The sequence below is a fragment of the Helianthus annuus genome, chromosome 1 (assembly GCF_002127325.2).
Source record: "Helianthus annuus cultivar XRQ/B chromosome 1, HanXRQr2.0-SUNRISE, whole genome shotgun sequence".
In the NCBI taxonomy this organism is placed as follows: Eukaryota; Viridiplantae; Streptophyta; class Magnoliopsida; order Asterales; family Asteraceae; genus Helianthus; species Helianthus annuus.
In genome coordinates this window covers 135598514-135609443 of record NC_035433.2, presented here as the reverse complement: position 1 = coordinate 135609443, position 10930 = coordinate 135598514, and the positions used below count along the sequence as shown (strand labels likewise).

The 10930-nt window shown below is 37.6% G+C and overlaps 1 protein-coding gene across 1 annotated transcript in view; it reads right to left on the bottom strand.

The window, feature by feature from the left end:
• Window positions 1-7446: 7446 nt before the first annotated feature.
• LOC110879777 overlaps window positions 7447-10930 on the bottom strand; it is a 54627-nt gene continuing 51143 nt past the window's right edge. The window contains exons 2-3 of the mRNA XM_035975154.1: window positions 8730-9742; window positions 7447-8652 (exon numbers count right to left, since the gene is read on the bottom strand). Coding sequence (XP_035831047.1) covers window positions 7458-8652; window positions 8730-9742 — 2208 coding nt within the window. The 3' untranslated portion in view covers window positions 7447-7457. The remainder of the gene's footprint in view (window positions 8653-8729; window positions 9743-10930) is intronic.

Genomic DNA, 10930 nt, shown 5'->3' with positions numbered 1-10930 from the left:
GGAAATGGTGACAATGGATTTTATCACCAAGTTGCCGAAGACGAAAAAAGGAAATGATACCATATGGGTCATAGTTGACAGACTGACTAAGTCAGCTCATTTTCTACCCATCAAAGAGACGTATAGCTCAGATATGTTAGCTCAATTATACGTCGATAAGATAGTAGCGCTACATGGTATACCTATATCTATTATCTCTGACAGAGATACTAGATATACGTCACATTTTTGGAAAAGTTTCCAACAGTCGTTGGGCACTCGTTTGAATTTTAGTACGGCTTATCATCCTCAGACTGATGGTCAGAGTGAGCGTACTATTCAAACCTTGGAAGACATGCTTCGTGCATGTGCGATCGACTTAGGTGGTAGTTGGGATAAGCACCTACCACTGATTGAATTCTCCTACAACAATAGCTACCATTCCAGCATAAAGGCTGCGCCTTTTGAGGCCCTATACGGTAGGAAGTGTAGATCGCCCATTTGTTGGGCAGAAGTTGGAGATGTCCAATTGTCTGGACCAGATATCGTCTTTGAGACGACAGACAAGATCGTTCAGATCCGTGACCGTTTGAAAGCTGCCAAGGATAGGCAGAAAAGTTATGCGGATCCTAAGCGCAAAGATTTTCACTTTGATGTGGGTGAAAAAGTGTTGCTCAAAGTATCGCCTTGGAAAGGTGTGATGAGATTTGGAAAGAAAGGCAAGCTGAGCCCGAGGTACATAGGACCTTTCGAGATAATCGAACGTGTCGGGGCCGTCGCTTACAAGCTAAACTTGCCTGAAGAGCTTAGTGCCATTCATAATGTGTTTCACATCTGTAACTTAAAGAAGTGTTTCGCTGACGATTCACTGGTTATACCGCATACAGATATACACATAGACGAAAGTCTAAAGTTTGTTGAAAAACCTTTGTCGATTGAGGATCGACAGGTAAAGAAGCTTCGAAGGAAGCACGTGCCTATTGTAAAGGTCAAATGGGATGCCCGTAGAGGTCCCGAATACACGTGGGAAGTGGAATCCACGATGAAAGAAAAATATCCCCATTTGTTTGATTAAATCTCGGGGTCGAGATTTCTTTTAAGGGGGTGAGGATGTAACACCTCGAAAAATTTCGTCCAATAATGTCTTGACACGTGTCATAAGGTTCCGTTATGTGAAAACATACTTTAGAGGGACTAAAAGTGACAAACAGTGAAAACTATGGAACGTAAGGGTCCAAAGTGTCAACAATGGATAAATAGGCTCTATGATAACCCCACATAATGTTTATAACATTTAACGGATGGTTCATGGATCATACGACGCGGAAATTGCCCAAAAGTGAAGTATCGTAAACTATAGGGGCCAAAAGTGTCAACATGTTTAATTTATACCTCTGAGTGAACTTTTGGCAGACCCGAAGCTTTGTATAGCTAAAATATACTCACTAGAATATGTGGTAAAAATTTCATGAAGTTTCGTCAACGTATGAGAAAGTTATGGCCAAAACCGTACTTAAGGGACTAAAAGCGTCAACGTTGAATTCAGGGCTTTTCGGTTGAGCGCAAAGTTATCCGAGGGCATTACCATGTTGGTAAAAGTCCTAAGGTTATTAAAAACCAAGTTTGGGGGTTTACGGGTCGAGAAAAGTAGCCGAAACATTGCGTACAAGTTCAGGGGTCAAAGCTGTCAACATTGAAAGTTGTTTGGCTGAAACAAGGGTCAGGCGACCCGCCTGGGAAGGCCCAAGCGGGCCGCGTGAGACTGCCAGCGACCAGAATTCGTTTTTGGGTCGAATTGGGTCCGAAAATGAATGGGAAACAGCTGGATCTTGCCTCTAATCTAACCAATAACAAGCCATGCATGGCTAGGCAACAGTAACCCACGAAAATTTGGCTTTAAATCAGATTATTGATCAATTCTTGATCATTTTTCATTGTAACCAAAGTGCTCTCTCTATCAAGAACTTCAAGCAAGCTTCTCTGGAGGAATCTGATCATCAAGGCCGACTTCTAGTGTCCACTGAACATCTTTAGGACCATTGTAAGCATTCAATTCGTTCTTTAATCCGTTTTTGCTTCGATTATTAGTAAAAGTCAAACTGGGTATTCATAACCTTTGACTTTTCGATTAAACGGATTTCTTTCAGTAATTTCTCGAATTGAAACTTGTTATAGATTGGTATTTATGTGGGAAACAAACCCTCTAAAGGTTACTAACTGATTCCCACTACATGCATGCTTAATGTCGAGTCAAACCTGTTTCTAAAAAGTCAACAGAAGTGATTTTTGTGAAAAATGACATGATTAATGATATAGATGACATGCAAACTGATTGATCATTAAAAATGACTTGTAATATATATATAAAGGTGTTTTAATCATCATCAACTCGACAATCTATCGTATAGCCACGAATCGGAACCGAAAGTCTTGTAAAACGATTATTTCGTAGACTATCGATTCGGATTCATACATGCATGTTCGAGATCTGTATTGGAAAGTATTTTTGACTATTTTTATTTTAGTTAAACTTTCTGGAATTTTCTTTGATTGAGTCTATGCTTAGCCTATTCGAATGCTTGTTTCCGGTTTATGCATAAAGTTGACTATTTTGCCCTTTTTGATTTAAAACGGGATTTTTGGAAAAGTGAAAGGATAAAAATCTTTATTTTATTTATATAAACTTGCACCGAAAGTTTCGGATCAGTTGGTGGTCCAGATTGTGAGTTATGGCCATTAGCGTAAACTATGTTATAAATTTACATAAACGGCCCTTTTTGCGTAGAACCCGTTTCTGGCCACGTTTTGGTATAAAACTTTTTACCAACTGACTATATATAATATTCTGGGAATTTTGATGATTTTTAATTAATTTTTGGCTGAACGGATCCTCGATCACCTAGCCGTTTCGGCTTATGTCGGTTTTGACCGTTTTAGCTATAAAATGAGTTTTACACATCCTTTTGACCCGAAACCTTTTTCTACTGATTTTGTATGATGAATAAATTATTATAAGACTTCTGGAAATATAAAAATCTCAGATTTACTGTGAAAACCCGAAAACGCCCTTAAACCGTATTTTTAGCGTTTTAACGCATAGTAAAGCGTTGCACTTGTTTTAAACCTACAAGATTTATACCTACTGATGTAAATTACATATTTTCATATAATAACAGTAAGTATAATATTTTGAACTCAGGTTTCCAGTTTTGGCATTTTTAGCCCTTGTGAAATTACTAAATTGCCCCTACGGTGCATAGTTTGGTTTTAAATGATATATTTGGTATATGGGTCATACCCCACTGATATAATATGTTATATTAAGTATATTTACTGTATGAACCAGACCCGAAACTCAGATTTCTAATTTTACCCTTTTATTATCTTTTAAATGACCAAAATGCCCTTCTAAGACATAAATTGAGTTTAAAATTATCCCGGGCAATATAGAACATAACTTACTGATATAATATCATATTCTAAGCATATTAATTCAGGGAACTTGCATTTGAATCTTTTGGCTACCCGTATCGCCCTTTTTGCGTTCGGTTCGGTTCACGTAACTAGTTTGCGTAAATTGACCGAAACGGGTCAAACGATATCATTTTTACTTCAAAATCCAGAATGTATTTAGTATACCCATATTATACAAGTATTCAAACTTGTCGGGTCTAAATCACATTCTATCCGGTCTTTCGCTTAATCGTGCGTAAACCGTATCATTCCTAAAACTAACCGGTCAAAGCTTAAGCTTAAATAAAAGGCCGTTAGGAATCTAATAGGTTAATTATAAACCTTTGTTCCAGATTAGGAAGCCCGGTAAAAGCTACCACCACTTATCGTTTGTGACTTATACTTGCTCAGGTAAATACATTTTGACTTATTTTCCCTATACGGGCTTGGGGTACGGTATTTAAAATACCGCTTGATCGGGCGCACAAGTCCTGCTCCTTATAGGTGTTCAGTCTTGAATAGCTTGTGCGACTTCGTTTAAACAGTTTTGTCTTACTTAAAAGGCTTTGGGGGGTTGTTGACCGTGTCCCGGATATCCTTGGCATTATCTTACGAGATGGCCACGACCAGAGCACGGGGTGTAGGCGTACACCCGTCGTGTATAACTCTTTGATGTGGTGTGTCAATTAAATCTCTAGCCCGGACAGTAGATCCCGGGCCACCAGAGATATAAGTGCATGTAAATCGTTCACAAGTTTATATTTTATAATTATCCCAAGTTAATAAAATATTTATGCCTTGTGCATTTAAATAAATTTTAAATCATTTTCAAAATGAGTCGGTCGATTTGTATTTACCAGTGTAAACTGACGTATTTTTCCCAAAAGATTAAGTGCAGGTACTATACGGAAATAGGCTGGCTGTTTCCTAGAGAGCGTCCACAATAGCCTCGCAAACTCGGACGACATTTATCTGTTGAACTATTATTTTATCTTATTTTATTGATCCGCCTGTGGATCCATTTCAACTACTGTGATATTTATTATTACGCTTTATTTAAAAGTTGAAATGTTTCTATTCTGCTTCCGCTGTGCATTATTATATTGTGTTGATTGTCTATGACGATGCCAACTACGTCACTGTACCCCACACCGGGCCCACCGGTGACACGTGGAAATCGGGGTGTGACAGTCGAAGACCGCGTTTCCCTTTGAAATACCTAAAAAGGTTACCATTAATTGCTAGCGAAAATGACGTAGATGAAATGGACGCCATAACCCACATGATCATCTTTGCATGAAACCCAAAACCTCGCAGAGTGTTCTCCAAAAAACTCCATTCGACCGTATCGTACGCCTTTTGGATATCTATCTTGAAAGCACATATAAGAGGACCGAAGTTACGGTGATAGTTATGCATAAGTTCCTGCGTTAATAGAATATTATCCGAGATCCTTCTCCCTGGCACAAACGCAGATTGGTTAATACCAACGATGTTCGCCAATCCATTCTTCATCCGCTCACTGATAATTTTACTAATACATTTATACAACGTATTACAGCACGAGATTGGCCTATAATCCGTTATAGAATCAGGTGTTGGGACCTTAGGGATTAACGAAACCACTGTATGATTGAGTTGTTGAAGGAGTTTACCATTATGGAAGAACTCTTTCACCGCATAACACACATCATTGCCAACCTCCTTCCACGCCCTTTTAAAGAATACCGAAGTATAACCATCAGGCCCCGGTGCTTTATTCCCTGCTGTCGAGAACATAGCTTTTTTTATCTCATCATCCGTAACTTGTCGTACCATAAACTCTGCCTTCTCGTTTGACAACATAGTATGGAACAGGTCCGGTGTTGGCTGCGCACTAACATTTATTGTCGACCCAAAGAATTTGGCATAATGATCGACCATAGCATGGTAGACCATATCACCTTCAAAAACTTTACCACTCGCATCTTTAATATAAAAAATTCTACTCCTGTGATTTTTCGCTTTGACAACATTGTGGAAATACTTAGTATTCGAGTCTCCCAGATCTAACCAATCCAACTTAGATTTCTGTTGAAGAAACAAAGCTTAACCAATCCAACTTAAATCACGAACTTTTATTATTTGTTGCTTATTAATACACAAAATTCATATTATCGCTTACCTATACACAAAAAGGTTTGAAATAAAACAATATAGTATTAGTGAATGATTGGTTCCATTTTCTATTACATAAATGAAAAAAATTTTAAAAAAAATCTTCATAATCTCAAGGTTATGTCAACACTCTTAAGTAATATAATTTACTTTGAGTAACTCGTGTAACACACGGGTACTTAAACTAGTTATATATATAAAAATACAAAAAGCCTTCAAACAAAAGAATATTAATCATACATCGTCAAAAAAAATTAGTATTGTTGGGTAGTAGTATACGGAGGTATCACAATAAGTTTTCAAAGATAATCGGCTCTCAAGGAAATTATTTTTGATTCGAAGTTGAATTATAACCACCTTATCATTTTTTTTTTTTTTAATGCCCTTCATGAATCCAACCCACCAATCAAAATGAGTCCTTCTATTAGGGTTCTGTTTTTCCTCATCAGAGTAGTGCCATGTTAAATACTTAATTAACAAAGATGCCCCAAACTTCCATAGAACATAATACTCAGTGTTGTAATACTGATACTAAGAGTGGGTGGTATGATTCTCGGGGTGTCATGCGGTGAGTGTGTGTCACCGATCAGTGACCACACCGGGGTGAGGAATGGTTTCAGTGAGTGGGTATTCGGTGAGGGAAATGGGGGAATAGTCACCGATGTGGAGAAGAGTGATGGAGGAGAGAGAGAGGAGAGAAGAACCAATCAAAAAATATATAACTCAAACACCCTAGAGTGATTAACAATACCCCCTGATTGAGTGCAAAATAGGGAGTGGAATGGGAAGTTGACATGACATAATATTATTGGGTAGAGAATCACCCAATCACCCTAGAGTGATTAACCATACCCCCACCCTAATTATTAAGGTGTTGTTTGTTTTTGCAGACATAAATTGTCTGCAAGCTGATTTCATCTGTTTTTATGTCTGCAACTGAAGATGTGGTCTGAAGCTCTTCAAGCTGAAAATATAAAGACTGTTTGTTTTTATAAATTGATTATGTCTGTACAAGCTACATGAACTTTGTTTTATTTTCCAAATCAAAACATCCTAAACCAATTACCTCAACTACACATTCAACATCCAAAATGATTTAAGTTCAGAACATCCTAAACCATTTCAAACGCTGATTTATTAGTTTTTATTTGGATTGGATTTTTACTTTACATCAAACGTTGTCACCTTCTTTGTTATTACAGAAACCCAGCAGAACAAAACCATTTTATATTACAGTTTTTATTCAAGATTCAAATGCAGATTTCTTGTGTATATATGTAAAATAACTTATTAATATTAATCAAAGCAATTTAACTTATTAATATTCATCAATTTCGGCAGATAAAGTTGAGAATTTCAATTGGTTTTCAAGTGGATTTCCATTTATGAAACCACCATCATAACTTATCCCGTTCACCTAGCCACGCAAACTTTCTCATAATAATTAAATTTTATTTTTGAAACAACAGAGGAAATATTTATATATGTAAAAAGAAATATAAATGAGTGGATTGATAAGAGGACATACCGAAACAGAAATGGTTCTCGTCGTGACTTTGGTCGTCTCCGGCGGAACTCCGATCTCCGGCGAAAGCTTGGAACTCCGGTGCATGTTAATCAGAGAGCGTGAGGGAGATAGAGTGGTGGTGGTCCAGTTTTGAGGGTTTTGTGAAGATGAGAGATGAGAGTTTATTGTGAAGATGTTTGAAGAAAGGATATCATAGCTTTTTTTTAAGCTGAAAAAAGCCATTTTCAGATCTGTTTAAAAAAAAAAACAAACAGTCTTCAAGGGTAACGTCTGCGCGCCCGCAGACATAAGCTCCCTTGAAGATGTTTGAAGAAAAAACAAACACCCCCAAGTAAACTGCTTACGACCAACTTGGTTGAATCCAGACATGAGGGTAGACATGGTATTTTGTTCCAATGAAATCCTTGAGACATTCTTGGATGATGTTTCTGCCATTGAATGTGTGATACCTGCGGGTTTCAAGGGAATAGAACACTATATTCCCATACTTAGAATCTAATCGCGGAAAATAGATTTTGTTCTCCATTTCCGGCGTTTTGGCTTCCATGCAGAAACACGTAGTACCACTAATGCATATCATATGCCTTCCTATACTATCTATTTTCACCCATTCTTGTGTAGAGAACTTCATCTCCAATACCTCAACATTCTCTCCCAACTCATCATCCATAACAACTAGTAGAAGATGTTCATCACAATTTGCTAGATAATATTGTGCGAAGCTTCCTCTTGGGGCTTCGGCTACAACAGCGTTCCAAAACACATTGCTTTCATCATTTGCCGAGATAAGATTAAGCGCTCCTTGATTCAAGGCAAAAGTACACGTGGCAAAGATTGTTGAAAAAAGAAAGGAATGTGGAGTGGTATCACCAAAATCCATACGATACCTTGCCCAAGATGACGATTCAGAGGTTAACGAGTAGATGAAAAAATTCATTGGCAATGATGCAGATAATCCAGCAACCATACAATTAGGGGAAGTTGGTGGTGCTAAGAAAAATAAGCTATCTAGATAAGGCGCATTTGGAAGCTCGTGGATATCTTTCGTGAAGGGGTTAAAGAAGAACATTTCTCCAGGTCCGTTTAGTTTATACAAAAGCAACCAACCGTACCTGGAACAGTATATTCGCAAATCACCAATCAATTTTTGAGGCGTTTTTATAAAGTACTTGTCACCAAACATAGGATCTGTAAAAGTGATAATGCCTTGATGTTTGTCGAACACCAACAACCATGGTGAATTCAATGAATATATCTGCGATCTCCTTAGTGATGTTTCTTCACTCCATCGAATTATAGGTGCGGCTAATTGGAACTGTTTGCATGTGGCACGGAAGTTAAGGTATTCGACACAACCACAAAACTCCATAAGAATCGTTCTCAAAACATCAGGCGGAATATTGAGAATGTGTGTCTCTTCATTCCTCGTGTCATTGATATCAACCTTGTCATCCCTAACTGGTATTTCCATGATCTCATCTGCCAGTTTAAAATCAGTTCCACACTCGATTTCTCCCTGATCACCACCATGTAACCTACACATAAAATTATTTTGAATAATTTTTTTTCTCATGTAAAAATAAAACATAAAACATGTAAAATAAATACATACCGGCATTCCCACAGTGACAAACGGGTTGATTGCTCTAAATACGACTTAGAAGATAGGGAGATGGTTTTATCTTTGACATCATAAGAGTATATTACTTTGCTGCCCACCTTGCCAAGAATGTGTATATAACCCCCTAACTCATGGGCGATCGCATCACGGTAAAATACGGAGCAATCATGAGCAAGATCTAAAAAAAATATCGCGTCTTTGAGGTCTTCCATTTCTTCCCAGATCATGTTAGTCACGTCCAATTTATACAAATAAACAACACCGGGCGTTGTCTTTGCCATCTCATCAAAACCTAATTTGATATGGAACAAGTCGTTACAAAACCCTCTTAGAAAAGACTTCATGGTGAAAGAACCATTGTTGAAAGGCAACGGGAGTTTTCCAAATGCCAATAGACTTATCACAACTTCTTTATCCTTAACTACAATGTCAACTTGTATAACAATACGCCCACCACTATTCAAGGCATATACTTTACCATTGAAACAAGTTAGGCAATGTAAGAAACCATCGTCACCGGTTATGCTCCTGAGTTGTTTGGCATATGTCATTTCCTTCCATCTTAACCTCTTTCTTTTACGGTCTAGCCGACAAAAAACAATGGTAGGTGTTTTGGTTCTTGTTAACATGAGAACTGAAGTAGGATCACTAGGAGGGGACGACAAACAGCATTGTTTAATTGATTCAAAATCTCCATCCTTCAAAACCAATGGGGGGAGACGTATAGTCATAGAGGTCACGGGGTTCCAAAGAGACCACATGACGTTGTGTGGATGGTTCGACGACAGAATCACCCATCCATGGAAACACCCTCGTATACATCTACCGAACAACTCAGGGAATTGACACCGATGATGACGAGACAGTGGATCGTGCATGGTATAGAAAATCTGGTCTTTGGTATCATCTTCGAGGTTTTGAGCAACTAACCATGGATATTTTACAGACAGGGTAGGCAATTGATCACATACTAAGCCACAACAAGATAGGTGTTTCTGCTCCATCTGTAATGTTAATAACAATAATAATAAGTTAAAAATAACATTTCAAACTTGATTAATGCAGCAAGTAAAAGAGATTGACTAATAGACTTATTTAGCCCACTAAATCGCAGCCCTTGTTGGATCACTTTTGCAGCGGCCCATCAAAAACCACCAAATTGTAGCTTTCGAGATCCAAACACGCAACACAGCATGATCAGACGCAAGATAGATCCCTCTGTACAGATTCAAGTGGGATGCGCTTTAGGGTTACGTAACTGAGCGCTTATGTTTGGTTGAAGTTAAACCCATCCTGACCCATCAATAAACTTAAATGGATATTTTAAAACCCATCCTGACTTATTTCCTGAATGTTTTGAGAAAAGCCAAAAATAAAAGCATGTAAGGTTGGCTTAAAAAACAATCATGAATCCTGATATTCTTCAGAAAAGATCTCTACTACTACAGTTAATATATATGGTTGAAATATAACGTTTTAGGAGTAGTAACACAATTTCACAAGAATTGAAACAATGTCTTTTTCGGTACACACCATTCTTAGTTAGACTCTTCATAAATAACTCATGTGTTGGTTATGATTACAAAATCAATACTATAAGAACCAACAGATCTCAACCCGTTTGGTTTGATAAAATACAACCCAACAACACATTTAACTTGTAAGCAGGAATTTTAAGAAAATTACTGTAGGTGGAGCTTTGTAAACTTAACTAATATGGTCTTGGTTTTTTGTTGAGTTTGTGTTTTGTTTTAGATAACATAAAAATCCCTTCTTTTATCTATTAAAAGCCCATCTGAGTGCCTTCTTCAAGTGGATTTAAATTTATATAAAAAAAACAACTTTAGGTTAACTGTTTCAAGATGGCAACTTTTTTAGCATATCTTCTTAGCATCTTCTTCAAGTGGATTCAAATTAGACAAAAAAAAAATACCTTAGGTTAATCGTTGATTCGTTTCAAGAACAATCCGATAGAGTCACGGCCCCCAGCGAGCCAGCCAGCATAAAAGTATAGAATGAATCGACGACTGCTGGGTGGGTTGTAGATAGTGCTGTTTGTTTTCAGTTTTGTTTGGGGTGGGGGCTGGCTGGTGTTGCTTTGGGCCTAGCATCCCACTGGGCTCTTTCCTTTTAATGGGCTACTAGTGTTTCTATATTTTTATAAATAAAAGTTGGTCATTAAAGAAAAACAA